Below are 18,835 nucleotides of genomic sequence, written 5' to 3' on the forward strand. Positions count from 1 at the left end.
CTATAATAGATTTGTCTTCTAAGTTAAATATAACAATACTACTGTACTGACAGGATTTAAAATCACAGATAAGAATGATGTTTTTTTAGGTACATTCATATAAAATGCCTATAGTTACTCTCAGATCTTGTCAGATATTTTATAATTGGGTTTTTTTTTTGTTCACTATGCAACTGATTAAAACATCGTTTGTTTTAGACTTTTGCTATGCTGTGCTTATTCCTGCCTCATCCTGAGAAGCTGATTATTTCCTTTATCACTCCTGGATTAAATTCTTTTAATGCATTACTTACTGATTTGTGAAGCAGGCTAATTACTAAACTGTACAGGACTCTGCTGCCTAGGTATTTTTTCATGCAGGTGAAGCACAAGTATATTTCAGTGTCATCACTGCATGAGTCACGTTTAGCATACAGAATGTATTTAGAGATGTCGTTGTTAACCTGTGAGGCTTTTCACCACCAAAAATATAAATATATTTCAAGTAATTGTTTCAAGTAGAGCCTATGACATTGATTACTGTGTTCTCGTATAATAGAATGTAATATTATGTGCCACTTTGGGCTGGCTACAAACACAATTTATATCACTGTCTCTGCTGAGCTGGTCTGATTGCTGGTGTATGTCACTGAGTTGAGTTAAAGGATAAAAATGGGGTGTAGTGGACTTCAAAACTTTTTCAAATAATATAAAACAATATATATATCTTTTTAATTGAGTGGAAGAATGGTTTTAAAGTTAGGACCCATGAAATCTGGGTTTAATCACAGTGCTGCCATAAACTTCCCGTATGACCTTGGGCAAGTTATTTAAACTCTGTACAACAATTCTTTAAAATAAGGATAATAGTACTTTATTTCTCCTGCATTTTGTCTGACTGGTCTACTTAGAGTAGACTGTAAACTCATTGGGAATATATAGGTATTCAGTGCTTTGGCCCGAATTGAGGCCCCAGTTTCATTTGGGAAGTTAGATGCTATTGTAATATGAATACTAATAATAGACCTCTTCTTAATCATTCTGTATATAACTTATCTATGCTGTGGTTTATTTAATATTATACAGACATGAAATGGACTGCAGCAGTCCTGTAAAATGTCAAAAATATTTATGTGGGAGTTTAGCCAGCAAAGGATATCAGAACAGACCTGACCGTTACTTAAAAAAATATTTTTGGGACCAGCAGTGTTTCCAAAGTGTTCTAAGGGCTTGTCTGTATGGAGGATTAGTGTGCACTAAATTGAGGTATAAACCTACAGTGTACTAGCCTGCTGTGCATGCAGGGTATGTCTGCACAGGGATAAAAAAAACCTTGGGCTGGCCTGGGTCAGCTCACTTGAGCTTTCAGGGGTTGGGCTTGGGGGCTGAAAAATTGCTTTGTAGACATTTGGGCTCAGGCTGGAGCCTGAGGGTGGAGGGTCCTAGAGCTAATTCACCATGTGGATCCTGTTACTGCACGCTACAAGTTCTGTAGTGAGCTTTGACTTACTGCTGTTTCAGACTAAGCATAGTACCTGAAAGCATAGTATATGAAGGGTTTGTCAACACTACCACTCTTGTCAGTATAACTTACGTCACTCAGGGGTGTGAGAAAAACACATCCCTGAGTGACATAAGTGACACTGACAGAAGCCCGGTGTGTACAGTACTATGTCTGTGGGAGAGCTTCTCCTGACAACATAGCTACCGCCACTCATGGAGCTGGTTTTATGTTGATGGGAGAGCTCTCTCCCGTCGGCATAGAGCAGCTATACGAGACATCTTATGGCGGCACAGCTGCATCAGTACAGCTCTGCCACTGTAAGCTCGCTAGTCTAGATGTGCTCTAAGCCACACTCAGTGACTATAGCAGTATCCCGATAGTGAGTTACTGCACAGCAAGCTGGTTTTGCTGGAGATTTACAACTTAGATTGCCGGCATAGTAGTTCAATAAATAGACAAGCCCCAAATATTTATATTCAGTAATCTAGAAAAAAATATCCACTCAGATCTACAACATGGATTTAGACTCAGATATTCTGATTTCCCTCAATATACATACCATTGTACATCGATATAATTGGTAGTATCTTTCATGCATTTAGTGAGAGCTGATTATTAAAAGAATAAATCTGACCTTTAACATTTATAATATTTAACAAAGCAATGGTTAAAGACTGTGGAGGCTGAAAACTGATTTTATTTAGGGGCTTGCATATAGAGAGAAATTTACCTACCAATATCAAGGCTCTCAGCAGAGCAGAAAACCCATTGTTCCACTGTACACTGCAGAGCAATGGGTGACTTTGTGCACGGTCTATGTATTAGAAGTGAGATTTGTGTTAGCTGTGTGTTAACTAACATGAAATGGGGGATTGAGGGTGGACCAGGGGAAAGGTTCAGAGGTGTGGCCACTGGATCCACATTGACATTCAGATTCAGTAGCCAAATGGCCACAAAGGGATGCACAAGGATTGTGGCACTTGTTTCTGTCCAGGGACTGGAGTGGTGGTTGTGAGGGGGGTCATAGGACTACCCAGTGTTCTGACTGCTGATTAAGGGATGTATTTTGTTTCCCTTACACCCAAGTGTAAGGTAGGTGCATGTGTGTGGGTTTCACTTATGCAAGATTGCAATTATTCAGTAAGAGAAGAATGTATATTAGCAAGTTTCAAATTTGGTGTGTTCTGGACAAATGAAAAACTGACTGAATTTGCCAACAAAAGCAAATGAAACAACCCTGCTACCTCACCCCAGGAAGTATGGACTGGAGGGGAGAGTTAATTCCCTTGAGGAACTTCGTACCTTTTATAAGTGTACGTTTAAAAATAATTTCTATAATAATATTTATTAGCACACAACCATTCCTTATGAAGATATTCTTTTCACGTATAGTATTTGACACAACCACATTAGGAAAAACAAGGGTTAAAATTATTTGATTAGCTAAGGATAGATCCACAGTTATCTGTCTTTTTGTCTGTAGGATCTATAATGTATCATTAGATATTACAATTCATGTTACGTTAATTATCTCTACTTTAGTCATAGTCTCTATAGAATTGACATACCTGCAGAAGGAGGCATTTTCTGAAGACTGTGTGTTTCCTAGGACTGGCATACTGTAGCTGTTGTAGAAATCCATTCCTTTGTGGATGCAGCCCTATTCTATGAAGAGATATGCCAGCTGGATTTTAATCTCCTGCTTCTAAAGCATGTAAACGAAATTAGTTTCAAACCAAAGCAGCCAGGCATTCGCTATCCAGGAGCAGGAGTTATAAAGTAATTGAAATTAGCAGTGACCTGCATAGCTTAGTCTTAGTGATGTGCATCAAGGGTTTCCAGCTGGAATTATTTCAACAGCAAGAAGCACTGACATTACAGCATGGCCCAAGACCAAAATTTAGTCTAACCCCAGAAGCTGCCGATTCTTCCTGAACTGAAATAGAATAAAATAAATGTTTTTTAGTACTACCACTACTTCTTTCTAGAATCACTGTTAAAGAGATTATGCAATTGCTGCTGATTTAGTCTGCTCAGTGACTAAGCATAGTAGATGTCATTTGTAATGGGAAAAACACACAAAGAATTGTTAGGGGTTCTAACTGGTGAGCAGGGCTAATTGGATTTGGCATTCGCTATTACAGTTGTTGTCCCTGCTGCTACTACCAGAAAGGAAAACCAGAATTAGAAAGGGGAGGAGCCTGAAGTAGTTTTAGAAAGAAATTATTTTAGCAGTATTCCATAAACAATATTTGCCTGCTTTGTATGAATAGACACTATATTTTATTTTTGCATTTATCAAGTAATTTCCCATTTTTCTATTTTTTTACTAACTTGTTTGCGTCTTCCTAGTATTTGTATTATTTCTTTTGGAACAATTTCCCTGTCACTAGCCTTTTTTACCATCATACTGTTCCTTCCATGACAAATTGTGTCTATGCTACTAGTCTTCTACTGGCATCCCATCCAGGTCTCATTTTTCTTTAGATCTTTTCTTAGTTTGATCTAAAGCAGGGATTCTCAAACTGGGGGTCGTGACCCCTCAGGTGGTCACAAGGTGGTTACATGGGGGTCACAAGCTATTAGCTCAGTGGGGATGACATTTCCCAGCCCTCATTAAATTAAATTATTCCCCCCATTTTTAATGTATGGGGGGGGGGGTCACACTCAGAGACTTGCTGTGTGAAAGGGGTCACTAATACAAAAAGTTTGAAAACCACTGGTCTAAAGAATCTTTTCTTTTCTGTCTGATCTACCTTTATTCATTTAGTCCTCAACTGTCTGGTTGTGTTTACGTTGTAAGCATTGTGCCTTTTACCACATATTCCAAGCTGCCCAAAGGACCTCTCTTTTTTTTTTCAGCTGTGTATCCATGTGCTCTATAAATTCCCCACCCCTTCTTAGTGCCATTTCTTACTTCTTTCTTTCTAATCATTCCATTTATCAGACTAGACAACGTACAAGCAGTGTTTGCTGTACAAATATCTCAAGAGGCTACAATACAGTACAATGGCAGGAACTTCAAAAAAACATTTGCGGCACTCTTGCAAGATGAGTGGAAAAATTATTATGTTGACAGTACAACATTGTGTCAAGATAATTTTTACTATTATTATCAAAGGGGCTGATAAACATAAGACAAATATCCCAATTTCTTTTAGATATAAAGAACAGTTTCCCCTTTGTACCTGTTAGGATTCAATTCCCTAGTTTGGCAGTGACAGTACAGAGTCAGGATTTGTCTGCACAGGGAGTTTAATGTGAAGCTTTTTGATGTGCATCTGATAACTCACAGTATATACCGGTAGCATACACATGGGATGCCTGTTCCACTTTCAATTTGCATCGTGTGAACACATGGCGGTGGTTTATGTGAACTGAGGGAGTAGAGTTCTCAAAGGTTTTCCCATGGTCCTTTGGTTCACGGCTAAGCAATGTGCATCACGGGATTGTTTTCCCTGTGAATTGTGCGATGCAAAGCAGAAGCCATGTGGGTTCAGGCTTTTTTCAAGTTTCCGTCTCTGCCCCATGCTTCCTTTCTGGGAGGGCTAGCACTATTTTTGAAATGCTGCCAGCATGGACCAGAAATGCACTGCAGCGTTATGGTGGCAAGCCTGAATAAACAAAGGCTTCTTGGACTGTATTACAACATTCAGACCTGGACACATTCAGCGTAGGCCTTGCCTGCTGCACCACTCAGCAGATGGGGCAGGTGCAGAATAGTCAATGGCAGCATCCCCGGCTTCTCCAGCAGCAGGAGAATGCTGTGAAGCTGTTGCACCAGGACGAGGATGCCACGCTGTTGGAACAAGAGGACCGGTTCCTGGATCAGCAAACTTGTTTGTGGAATGGCAGGAGAGGATAATTCTGCAGAGAACCTGCAGTGGCAAGAGAATGTAAGGCTGGGGAGGGATACCTTTTTTGAGATCTGTACAGAGCTGCCCCTAGACCGTCAGCAACAGCATACCAACATGCGGTGTCCCATACCTATGGAGAAGCAGGTTGCCATTGCCTGTAGCCAACCAGTTCAGCATGAGCAGATCAACCATGGGGGCCATTCTTATGCAGGTCCGCTGTGTCATCAATATGGTACTGTCTCACCATGTTATAAAGCTGGATAATTAATGCTCAGGGGATTATTGATGGCTTTGCCTACACGGGAGTACCAAAGTGTATGGAGGCAGTTGATGGAACCCACGTACCTATCATTTTTCCCTGCCAAGGTGAAGAATTTATAAACAGGAAGTGGTGTTTCTACCTGGTACTCAAAGGATTGGTTGACCACCCCAGCAGGTTTATAGACAAAAATGCAGTTAAATAGAACTGAGTTCCAAAAGTCCATCCTCAGATGGACCCTTCCAGATCACCTGCATTTTTGCCTGTAACCCTGCTGGGGTGGTCTGGAAGGGTGCAGCTGAGGATCTTTCGGAACTCAGTTCTATATAAATTAATGGAGAAAGGACTGTTTTCCCCCAGGACCACTATGGACATTAAGGATATGGAGTTTGGTCTGGTTATTCTGGGTACCCTCGCTTATTCTCTGATGTTCTGATTAATGAAGCTGTACCAGGCCACTGGGACAGAAGAAAGGAACATTTTAACCATTTCCAGTGTAGTTGCCTCATGGTTATCGAGTGTGCATTTGGCTGTTTGAAAGGCAGGTATCAAGGCTTAGGGAATGTTTGAAAGCAGCAGAAAAAAAAACATCCCGACCATTATAGCTGCATGCAGTGTTCTGCACAGTATTTGTGAGACCAAGGGGGAAAGCCTTTAACAATGCGGGAGAGGCTGAGGCTGAAGCCATTCAAGCAGCCAGCAAGGCAGAGAATGCTAACTCCCGGGGAATATTGTCAGGGATGCCTATGGTTCGTATTTTGAGTCTTATGCTTGAACATGTGTAGCTACATCCTGTTACTAATCTGTGGAGGCAGGGGAGGAGTTGGCATAGACTGTGAGCAATGCAGTATTGCTTATGGGTAGTGGAAGCAGGATGTTGCCTATATACTTTTGTAAAACCATATGAATTGTTTTAGCTTTATTTAAAGGATTTTAGGTGTTACATGCAGTGATGAGTCATAATGGACCAAAATGGATTTTAAATGTTTTTATTAGAAAACAACAATAACAAAACAAAACAAAAATGAATTGAATGGATAGGTGCATAACAATGCCTTTTTTTTAAAAAAATTCATTTACAAAAAAATCTACTGACTAATCAACAAAAGGCAAACCTTTGAAGAAAACAACCGCGCAAACCAAACGGAACGTGCAACAATGCAAACAGTGCAAAAAATAAGGTTGTGTGGTGTAGGCTTAAAATTACAGGTGCATATAAATCTTCCCTCTGCCTCGTCTTGTAGAGCAGATTCTGGGCAGCAATTCAAAAATTTCAGGTGTTTTATAAGACTCAAATGACCTGGACTTCCAGGAACCAGTGTCCTTGATAGGCAAATGTTGGAGCTGAGTGGCGTATACCTTTGGAACAAGTGCTGTGTGGTACAGTGGGGAGGAATTGCTGCTGGTCCTATTGGCCAGTGTTGGCCAGGAGGCTGAAGGACATGGCCGGGTCCTGTCTCACAGACTACTGGACCTGCTGGCCTAGCAGGAACATGTTTTATAGTAGAGCATCCTGGCTCAGGATAGTGTCCATGAGTTGGTTCTGCATCTCCATCTTTTTTTATGCTTTCTTGGCCACTGCCACACTGTCCTTGGCCACTGCCATGATCTCCTGGGACAGCTGTATTTCTTTTCTCCCTCAGGGTCATCATATACCGCCTCCGCCTCTAAGCCAGTGTGGTCTTTTTCTAGGACTCTGCCATGAGTTCTCCAAAGATCTCATCCTGTCTTTCTTTTTTAATCCCCTCAGGCAGGCCAGCCTCTGAACAGTAGATAGAAGCCTTGTCCTTGTGACTGTGGGAATATGGAAAAAAAAACAGTTTCTTGTTGTTCACATTTTGGAGAGGCCATGATAGAATATTTTTTAGTATGCATATGTGACTATACCTCCCTAAGGTTCTTCCCAGTCTTGGGGAACCTCAGGGATAGTAAGTAGTCTGAGTGTGAGTTGCCATGGAGTGCCCTGGGATTTCTGTCTGCTCTACGTGGTATTTGCCGCGGTGTGTTAATAGCTTAGAGGAGTGGGGTGCATTGGAATTATGCTCCTGTTTTGGTTTGGAACTTCTGTTTGTGCATTCGAGGCATTTTTGTGGTGTCAGAGGAGGTGAGGGCACTATGGGGGGACATTGGGGTTGAACTGGACAGTTACCCCCTCTGTATGTCCTTTAGGCTGTCCTGACTCTCGATGACTTTAGGGTGAGGCAGGTGACTAGGAATGATCTTATTCAAAAAGGGCAGACCAGTGAGACACACTCTGATGTTATTGAGCAGAACTACTGTAGGAGTGGAAGGGGCTTTCAAGCTATACTGCGGTAGGGATGGATGTGCAGCTATTCCTTATAATGTGCGAACCAAGATCGAACAATTCCTCAGTCTTACGGTCTGCTTTATTTCTCCTGTAGAGATGCAGAGAATGCAGAAAAAAATAAATAGGGTCCTGCAATGATTGCCAGCTAGAACATGTGTTAGAGGGCATTTCAACCTCAGCAGGGAACAGTACTGTTTGTAACTGGTATCTTTTCTGAACATGCAACGTCAATGTCTACCTCATGTAAACTATGAAAACTAGCCAAATGTCTTTTCCTCTAACCACTGTTTTTTCCCCATTATTTAAATGTGCTGCTGGACGTGGGGTAGGGTAGAGGCTGCACTTGTGCCATATGCCAGCCTCCATTGTGGGCTGGTGAATGGACTAGGGCATGGGGTTTGTTCATTGGGCAGGACAGACAAGGAAAGAGGAAAGGAAAATAGGCAGATGGGCAAGGGCTCTCCATGCCACAGTCCTGAAAACTGTTGATAGTTGTGTCATTAGCATGAAACAGAGGCGAATTGACTGGACAGAGCAGCCGTCATTTTAGAAACATGTACTGGTAGGCTGGGCAGCATTGGATGGGGAGAGGCAGGTGAGAGCTGGAAACTCAGAAGGTCATCTAAAATGGCTGTGGCCATGGGGCACCTGGCATAGAAGGTAGAAAGGCAATATAGCATAGTAATAATAAATTGTAAAACTATGTATTTACATCGCAAAGTTCCCTACAGGAGAATCTGCCTCTTTGATACTGGCCTGAGTTTCTGGCTGGGCTCAGGCTCAGCTGATGCAGGATAGGAATCAGGATGCATTGCAGCAAGGTATAACAGCAGCTGGCCCAGCATCAGGGTCCTGGATCCCAAAAGAATCCTAGCTCTCAGGGGACTGCTCCTTTCCGGCATCTTCCTGCTCATCCTCTGGTGGGAGTTGCCAGTCTTCCCTGACGTGAGGGAGAGTGCAGCCAGCAGGCTCCACGTGCTGTCTTGGACGAGTTGTGCTATAATTGTGTAGGATCCAGTCCAGCTCATCGTGAAACGGACAGGTCACATGGTGCCAAATTGCCTCCTTTTGTCCCTCATTTAATGTATTTACTCCTGAGCTCCTTGCTTTTTACCTGGCACTGGTCAATATCCTGGCTGGTGCCTCTCTCAAACATCTGCCTGGCAATGTCCACAAAAAGGGCTTTATTCCAGTGACTGGCCACAAGAGCTTCCCCAGTTTCGTCTGTTTTAACAGCCTTGTGTTGACAAGCCCATTGTTAAATGTGCGGAATGTTTGGGATCCGGGCCATGGCAGGTGGGAGATGTTAATGTGTCGTTGCTGATAGGGATTACCGCTGCATGTGCAGAGTGTATGTATGCCTGGGATACACTGAAATTTGGAGAAGAAATCCTAGGTTTGTGTAAGAAGTGTACATTGTGTGCACCTCTTAGTTTAGAAATATATACAATGGTTGTAGGGTTGGTTGGGGCAGGTGGACCATATCACTCTACGGCTTCGCATGGTATGGAAGTACTGACTAAAGAGGCCTTTTAAATTGAATTGTAACTGTGATATTCACATCATACTTTTGTTAATTCAAAAATATTTTTTGTCCTTTTCTAGACAAACCTTGTGAAACTGCTGTTGATGCATCAGGCAAACCCCAGTGTTCTCAACTGCAACGATGAAAAACCCTCAGGTGGGTGATGATCCATTAATGTTATTTATGTGCTAATAAATGTGATAGTCCTTTATTTTTCCCTCTCATCATCTGTATACTGTTGGCTTAGCCCACCATGCAAAGAGTAACTTGTGTTGTATGGAGGCATGTGAATGCCTCAAAGGGAATTTTACTGCATAATTCCACCACAAGAATGCATCATGTAATTTTAAAGAGACTGACTCAAGAAGTTTTGAGAGGTTATGTGTTCATGAGATACTGCTGTAGCTGGGATGCTTTTCACCTCTCGCCTTTGGGTTCTGAAGCTGTGGCATTATGTAAGGATCAATGCCTTAAAGGATCTTGTTAAAGTTATAGAATAGGTGATGATTTATTCAAGAGTATGTATGTAGCCCTTCTGCCAGTAAGAGTTGGCAGCAACAAGGGCTGGGTTCAGTATCTAGGGGTTCCTTTTCAACAATACAACACAAAACCAGCTCAAGCCCCACCCAGTGACCTGGGACAATTACACACCACCCCCTGGGCGCCTCAAGCACAAAGTCTGAGTATAGCAAAAAAAAAAATTAATAAAAGGAGGGAAATATCTCAGCATTAATTTGGGAAAACACTGCAAACAGGGCTCGTAAACATAAACCATGAACAAAAGACCACTCCCCAAATAAGTTGGGCAGTGTCCTTTTTCCTCAGGTTCTTAAGTCCAGCAAAAGTCCCTTTAATGTGCCCTTCCCTTCTCTGCACCCCACTCACAGTTGTTGTCCTTGGACAGTGCAGACCCAGAGTTCAGAGGTTCATCTGCAGAGTTTACCTCCGACCCTGGGTGGTGGGGAGGGAGGGGTAAGGAGGCACCTTACTCCTGATGGCTGATTGCTGCGCCTCTCTGCCAGCCACGCTGCTGGCCAATCGCTGCACCTCTCTGCAGGGCTTCTCTTAGGCCCTCTCCACCAGCTGCCTGATTACTGCACCTCTCCACTGGCTGCCCTGCCAGCCAGTCGCCGAGATGTCTTCAGTCCCCATCTCTTAACACAGCTCTCAGTGATTTCAGCTGTTAGTGGGGGAGCCTCACTGCTGGTGCACACTGGACAGTCTCTTGCATCAGAGACACTGTCCCAAAGCAGGTCTAACACTTAGACCTAGGTATCAGTAATTTCAGCTCTTCAGTTTGTAACAAGTCTCTCAATTGAGTCTAAATTAGCTCTTTTATTACACAGTGAAGAGATGACAAGTGAAATGGTGTCAAAGGCCCTTAAGCAGGGCCCACACCACCAGGTACAAGTACCTGTCCCCACCCACTCTCAACTCACTGGGCTTTGAAACCCATGTCCCCTGCCTAGCGATTACCATTTAGTTGAGGGTGTCTCTCTCAATCAGGATATGCCAAATACAGTTCTGCTGCCCTTGATTCATGCAAGGATAACAACCCTTTATTACTCCTGCCCCAATAACAAGGATCCAACACCAGCCAAAAATGATCATTTGGGCAAGCAAGCCCATCATGCTGAGCACATAGGCAGGGTGGGTGTACCCATGCAAACAAGATCAGCCCCTGAAGTGCTCTTCTGCAGCTCATCACTAGATGTCGGGGAGAGCTCATTCAGACTCTGCTTACATGTATTTTAAAATAATAGCATTTCTTGTATACTTTATGTAATCCAAAGTCATCCAAAAAACCTGAGAACATAATATAAAAAGATCCATGCATCAAATGTCTTCTTTATAACTTTTAGTATTATTTTTAGCATATATTTGATTTTCTTATTCCTTTGGAGACTTGGTTTTGGTGGTTCCTGTCTTTCTCTACCTCCCCATATCCAGAATTAGATACTACAATGTCGGATGCTCATCTCCATGATTTTCAGAGATGCTCAGGATTGGCAGGCCATAACCGGTGAGCCCTGATCAGGATATCATGATCAGCTCAGTTATCACAGGGAAACATGATTCCCAGTTTACTGCAACCCTTTATTTTTGCAGAGATGGCCGTCCCTGGTCAGCTCTGCAGCTCCTTTGCAAAAACTGCCTCTACCCCTCCTCTGAGGGTCTTCCTTTTTCCTTCTTCCTCCACCCACCAATTAGCCCATTGCTTCTCCAGGGTACATGGCTGCATGCTGCTTCTGCTCTTCATATAGGTTGGCACAGCAGCAGCTGCTAAATGAACCCTGGATGTTTAATAATGTTGCAAAAGCAAAATGTCGCAAAAGCAGTTTACCCCGCTCTATAGTATTGCTGCTTTGAGGCATGTCTCTAGCCCACTAGACTCAAAGAGCAGCACTGTCATTGTCTCAGAAGGAAACGTCCTCAGAGTAGATATGAGGAAATTAATTATTTTGAAATTGGAATGTATATAGAATATAGAATGAGAAAATGGAAGTCTAGTACTGTAAAAAACTGAAGAGTCTTATTGGCAGGCTAGGAGAAGTAGTGTCCTCAGCATAAGTCACCTTATATATAAGGCAACGATTTTGTCACGGATGTCGCGGAAGTCAAGGATTCTGTGACTTCCAGAGACCTCAATGACTTCAACCTGTGTCACCTGGGAGCTGCAGGCAGCAGGGTCCCAGGAATTTTGAACCGCCGTGGGTGGCAGGGGGGTGCTCTGCAGCTCCCAGTCCCTGTGCGGGGCCAGGAGATCCTGCATCTCCCAGTCATTGCGGGCCATGGGGGGACACCCGGAGCTCCCAGGCCCTGCAGGAGGGAGGGGCCCCCCAGAACTCCGGGCTGCTGCACTCCTAGGCATGGGTGTCGGGGTGACCCCACAGCTCTGAGCCACAGGCAGTGCAGGACCCGCAGCTCGGAGCCAGGCCTCCTGCCTTCAGCTTGCATTTTGTCATGAATATTTTTAGTAAAAGTCACAGGTTTCCATGAATTTTTATTTGCCCGTGACCTATCCGTGACTTTTACTAAAAATATATGTGACAAAATCTTAGCCTTACTTATAAATAAAGTATTAGAGGTGAAGAAGGCAGATACCCTGGAGAAGAGGAGCAACCAAGCAGAGGTGGCCAACCTGAGCCTGAGAATGAGCCAGAATTTACCAATGTACATTGCCAAAGAGCCACAGTAATATGTCAGCAGCCCCCCATCAGCTTCCACCCCCACTCCCAGTGCCTCCTGCCCACTAGCAGCCCCACTGATCAGCACCCCCTGCTCCCTCCCTGCACCTCCCGATCAGCTGTTTCATGGCATGCAGGAGGCTCGGGATGGGGGGGAGACGAGCCAGGGCACAGCAGGCTCAGGGGAGGGGGCGGGAAGGTGTGGAGTGGGTGCAGGGCCTGTGGCAGAGTCAGGGGTTGAGCAGTGAGCACCCCCGGCACACTGGAAAGTTGGCGCCTGTAGCTCCAGCCCTGATGTCGGTGCCAATACAAGGAGCTGCATATTAACTTCTGAAGAGGCTGGCCACCCCTGAACCAAAGAAATGTCTAGTTTCAGAGTAACAGCCGTGTTAGTCTGTATTCGCAAAAAGAAAAGGAGTACTTGTGGCACCTTAGAGACTAACCAATTTATTTGAGCATAAGCTTTCGTGAGCTACAGCTCACTTCATCGGATGCATACTGTGGAAAGTGTAGAAGTGTAGAAGATGTTTTATACACATGCTTTGTGTGTATAAAAAGATCTTCTACACTTTCCACAGTATGCATCCGATGAAGTGAGCTGTAGCTCACGAAAGCTTATGCTCAAATAAATTGGTTAGTCTCTAAGGTGCCACAAGTACTCCTTTTCTTTTTTTAAAGAAATGTCTAGTACATTAAACAAAGTATTATTATTAAAAATCCTTCTGTGGAAGTACAATACCTTACCTTCTGAGGAAAGGTTGCAATGAGTGAATCATAGAATCATAGAATCATAGAATATCAGGGTTGGAAGGGACCCCAGAAGGTCATCTAGTCCAACCCCCTGCTCGAAGCAGGACCAATTCCCAGTTAAATCATCCCAGCCAGGGCTTTGTCAAGCCTGACCTTAAAAACCTCTAAGGAAGGAGATTCTACCACCTCCCTAGGTAACGCATTCCAGTGTTTCACCACCCTCTTAGTGAAAAAGTTTTTCCTAATATCCAATCTAAACCTCCCCCATTGCAACTTGAGACCATTACTCCTCGTTCTGTCATCTGCTACCATTGAGAACAGTCTAGAGCCATCCTCTTTGGAACCCCCTTTCAGGTAGTTGAAAGCAGCTATCAAATCCCCCCTCATTCTTCTCTTCTGCAGACTAAACAATCCCAGCTCCCTCAGCCTCTCTTCATAAGTCATGTGCTCTAGACCCCTAATCATTTTTGTTGCCCTTCGCTGGACTCTCTCCAATTTATCCACATCCTTCTTGTAGTGTGGGGCCCAAAACTGGACACAGTACTCCAGATGAGGCCTCACCAGTGTCGAATAGAGGGGAACGATCACATCCCTCGATCTGCTCGCTATGCCCCTACTTATACATCCCAAAATGCCATTGGCCTTCTTGGCAACAAGGGCACACTGTTGACTCATATCCAGCTTCTCGTCCACTGTCACCCCTAGGTCCTTTTCCGCAGAACTGCTGCCTAGCCATTCGGTCCCTAGTCTGTAGCGGTGCATTGGATTCTTCCATCCTAAGTGCAGGACCCTGCACTTATCCTTATTGAACCTCATCAGATTTCTTTTGGCCCAATCCTCCAATTTGTCTAGGTCCTTCTGTATCCTATCCCTCCCCTCCAGCGTATCTACCACTCCTCCCAGTTTAGTATCATCTGCAAATTTGCTGAGAGTGCAATCCACACCATCCTCCAGATCATTTATGAAGATATTGAACAAAACCGGCCCCAGGACCGACCCCTGGGGCACTCCACTTGACACCGGCTGCCAACTAGACATGGAGCCATTTATCACTACCCATAACATAAGCCAGCCTCTTATCTGAAAACTTAAACCTTAACTCAGAATATTCAGATAGCACAAAAAACAAAGTGGCTTTCAGCACTTCAATTTGTGCAAATCAATATACAATTTTAAGTGTCAGACTGATTTGTGGGGAAAAATATACCAAGAGCTTTCAGTACTCTCTTTTGTTCAAAAACATTGTTTAATTATTGTTTGCACTGTTTTTGTTGCCATGTTGGTCCTAGGATATTAGAGAGAAAACGTGGGTGCTCTGTGTAGCTCAAAAGTTTCTCTTTCACCAACAAAGGTTGGTCCCATAAAAGATATTACCTCACCCACCCCATCTCTCTAATTCTTCAGTTATGGCATTCAATATTTTTATCTTCCTGAAGTTCACATAATATTGAATAGTTTAGCTTCTAGTAAAATGAGACTGGCTTTGAAGTTTTGTAATCAATGATGATGTAATTTCATACCGAAGGCATCATACATTTATTTTTTCCGAATAACCTAGTGCACTATTTTTGATAAATATCAGGAGCAGTGCTTGTCCTTTTGACAAAATGTTGGTATAAACTTTTGTTAAATCTTAATCTGATCTGGAGTTTTGAGTCAAGGAGGGTTTTGCTGTTCTACTTTCTTTTGCCTGATAGTCTTGTTATGCCACTATCTAGATATTGCGGCTTCTGAATTCATTGAGGAAATGCTGCTGAAGGCTGAAACTGTCTGGGAGGAAAAAATGAAAGACCCTTTATCTGTTTCTACTTTATCACAAGAGGAGCCATATGAAGAGATCATCCATGATCTGCCTGCACTTTCCAATAAACTGTAAGTTTTTTTTTATTGTTCAGTGTATTAAAGTGATAAAATGCTGGGGCAAGATTTTCCCGTAGATTGCAAGCACAGCTGATGGGCTAATTAGGTTCCTCATTTTAGAAAGTTGCTATATGTTTCTCTAGTTTTGGCCCCTATCTCTACTAAGTTTGCTTTAATTTTGTAAATCAATATAGGCTGTAAGGTACGGTAAGAAGAACCTAATGTATTGTTATGTTCCTCAGTAAAAATTCCTGGGTTATTTTAGGAGAATTACTGTGGGGTACCATTTTAGACTCAATCATGCTCCCATTAAGATAGAAAAGAATGAACTGGTAAAACTACCATTGACTTCCATAGGAGCAGGGTCATGTTCTGAGAATAAGAATAACAGAACTGCCTATGGACAGAAGTAAAGACTGCTTCAGGTAGTTACTGATTGTAGTCTGAATTGTACCACATTTGATAATTCAGGTGTGAGGTGGAGAGAATGGTAGCATTCCACAGAATGAACTCAGAGTTCAGTGACTAGGTGGAACACAGATTCAAGTCTCTCTCTTGACAAAAAGTTGGATTTTGATCTTTGTTTGTATTCTTGCAAATCTTAGAAGGGGACACTCTTAAATTTGGGAAAGGTGGTGTAAACTGGGTGGGTGTGAGGGGGTTATATAGCAGTGAGCAACAGGTTCGGTCCCTTAATTGCTAATTTCCAGACATTGTAATGTGTGGATTTTTTAAAAGGTGCAGATCATTTATAAAGAAAAGTGTAAGATTATTTCTGGTTGCTAGCATTACTCTTTTGTCTGTGTGTTTGTATAATCTTTTCATTTTTTTCTACATAAAACAACTAAAATGCTTATACATAGAGTAATAAAATAAATAAAGTTTAATGTATATATTATCACTGATGTTTAGTAGTAGTTACAATTTACATTCTATAAAGAGTTTACAGACTATATAAGAATCAGGAAGGAACAGACGATAACCAGGAAATGGTTAACCCTTTAAATTCAAGGTTCCATGTTACACGGTCACATTTAGGAAAGATTCTATATTTAGTACATGGTAGATCTGGAGTGTTTATTCCAGTTTGGGAATGTGTCTGTAGCAATCACTAATGTAGCTGGATGCTGGACAGTCTTGGGTTTTTTGATTGAACACTAGTTCAGTGCTAGTCTACGCTGGCAACGTTAAAGCACTGCTGCGGCTTTAGGAGAGAGCTCTCCCAGCGCTCCAAAAAACCCACCTCCCTGAGGGGCGTGGCTCCCAGTGCTGGTGCACTGTCTACACTGGTTCTTTACAGTGCTGAAACTTGCTGCGCTTTGGGGGGTGTTTTTTCACACCCCCTAAGTGAGGCAGTCACAAGGCTGTAAAGTGCCGGTGTAGACAAGTCCTAATCCCATCTAATCCTCATGGTGAAGATAGTTTGAATAAGAAAATCATTTTACATAAAACTTGCATTGTGCTCAATGAATAAGTAATCTTAACAATCTTAAAATAATAAAGTAGTTCAGCTTTCAAAGTGTCAAACGTTGGTTTTGCATTACAAACCCTTGAATTTAAGATAGGCTTTTTTGTTTTCAGTGAAAACATTAATAACGCCATTATTGTAACAGTGATGATTTTTCGTTTTGTCATTCTCAATAAACACAGAACTGAAGTGAAAGTTATACACATACCAATCATTTTTATCAAACAATTTTCAACCTGTATCCTGCAGTTTTATGTGATGTGCCATTCTCAAAAACAGCAAAATGGAGTTGCCTGGCCTGAGGGCAACCTTACCTTTAAACCTACCTCTTTAAAAAAAAAAAATTGTTTGCTAGTTGGTTTTCCAAATGACTCCTATGGTTATCAAAGTATCTCCAAATGCAGCCAATAATATTTTTGATTCTCTGAAACTGAACAATAGCTGAGTTTTAAAACTTGACACATTCCAAATGTTGGAACTTGTTACATACATAGTCTTTAGCAAGGAGTGCACAATATGCTAAATTGGAGGTGAGGGATGCTTTAGGAAAAAAGTTAAACATTGTCATTCTGTGCATGCACAAGAAGGTATATTGCTAAGTTCTGAAGTCACCTCTTCTACTTAGGTGCTTGCATGTGAACTGAATTTTTCTGGCCATGTGCACTTTTAAAAACAGGCTAACTAGAAGCTGAAGTTTAGCTGTAGCACATTGACCTGGACTCTTCCTGCCCCTTGACCAGCCTCCCATTCTTTATTCTCCTAACAGCTTTTTTGTTATGCTTGATCATTAGATTATGCATTCATTTCAGATTTCCTGTACTCTGGAACTTTGTGTCACAGATTGCACTCTGCCTTCCAGAGCTATCAACATTTGAAGGACTTGGTTGGGACACAGCACAGAGGCTGTGCGATCTTCTCTCCTCATCCCTTGCTTCCTAAAATGTAGAGGAAGAGAGTGACTCACTGAGAAATTTCCAATGGTTACCATTTATATGATGATAATGAAAATAACTATTGTGGAATGTGACCTTCATCCAGAAATACCTGTAAAAATTCATTGAAAAATTAAAATAACTGATTCTGAAGATGAACCATCTGTGGAAGATGAAACTGCCTGACTTTATATTCTCTTTCCCCCTTTCTATTGATCTATGTTTGCCCTCAGAGGCTCACTCTGGGCAGATCTAGTAATAATTCACAGGAGCAGGAGGCTTGTTCTTTTCGGTACTGTGACCTAGGCTGTGTAATACCCAACCAGAGGAGTTTAGACAGTGCTCTAGACAAGGGTTTCTCAAATTTTCTGATGCCAAGGACTGACTTGCAGCCTTCCTAAACTGTGTCAGGGAGATCTCTGGGACTGGCACCAATCCTCGGGCTGGTTGTTAAGAAACACTGCTCTAGATTGATTCCTTCAGTGCAAAATCCATCTTTTGACAAAAAACAAGTCACAGTAGCAGGAGCCATGAGGATAATTACATTTTTCTAAGCAAAAATATAATGAAGCTAACCCCAGAAGGGGCAGGGAACATCACACTTTTGTTTGTCCTATATTCTCTCACAACATTCAATGACCAGATACCATAACTTGGTTGATGCTTATAAGTTCCCAGATACCATAGTTTGGTTGGTGTTGTAGAAGTTTACAGGATTAGAACAGGCATTACAAATACAAATTGTGTCAAATTCTCTACTGCAGCATAAAGGGGCAGGAAAGCAGCTGGAACTGGCTAGCTGAGAATTCCCCTGCTGTGGGAGATCTCTCAGCAGGCACAGAATCAGCATATCTGGACCATGACCCACTTGGCCTTGGCATACTTAGAGCACAGAACAGTCTTTTCCCCACGTCCTCCTGTACAGTCCCTTAAGAGACCGTTGTCAGATGGCATAAATTACAGAAGACCCCAGATTGCCCTAACCCAGTGGTGGGCAACCTGCGGCCTGCGGGCCACACGTGGCCCGTAAGGGTAATCTGCTGGTGGACCGCAAGATATTTTGCTGACATTGACAGTCCACAGACAGTCCACGGTTTGCCGTTCCTGGCCAATGGGAGCTGAGAGAAGCAGTGTGGGCCACAGGGATGTGCTGGCTGCTGCTTCCTGCAGCTTCCATTGGCCGGGAAAGGTGAACCGCGGCCACT

General features: G+C 42.7%; 1 protein-coding gene across 4 annotated transcripts in view; it reads left to right on the forward strand.

Annotated features, from left to right (window-relative positions):
- Positions 1-18,835, forward strand: part of MYO16 (myosin XVI) — a 576,974-nt gene that overhangs the window by 272,861 nt on the left and 285,278 nt on the right. For all 4 annotated transcript variants that reach the window (XM_074963511.1, XM_074963520.1, XM_074963529.1 and 1 more), the window contains exons 8-9: positions 9,513-9,588; positions 15,089-15,242. In XM_074963511.1, coding sequence (XP_074819612.1) covers positions 9,513-9,588; positions 15,089-15,242 — 230 coding nt within the window. The remainder of the gene's footprint in view (positions 1-9,512; positions 9,589-15,088; positions 15,243-18,835) is intronic.

The sequence above is a fragment of the Natator depressus genome, chromosome 1 (genome assembly GCF_965152275.1).
Source record: "Natator depressus isolate rNatDep1 chromosome 1, rNatDep2.hap1, whole genome shotgun sequence".
Lineage (NCBI taxonomy): Eukaryota > Metazoa > Chordata > Testudines > Cheloniidae > Natator > Natator depressus.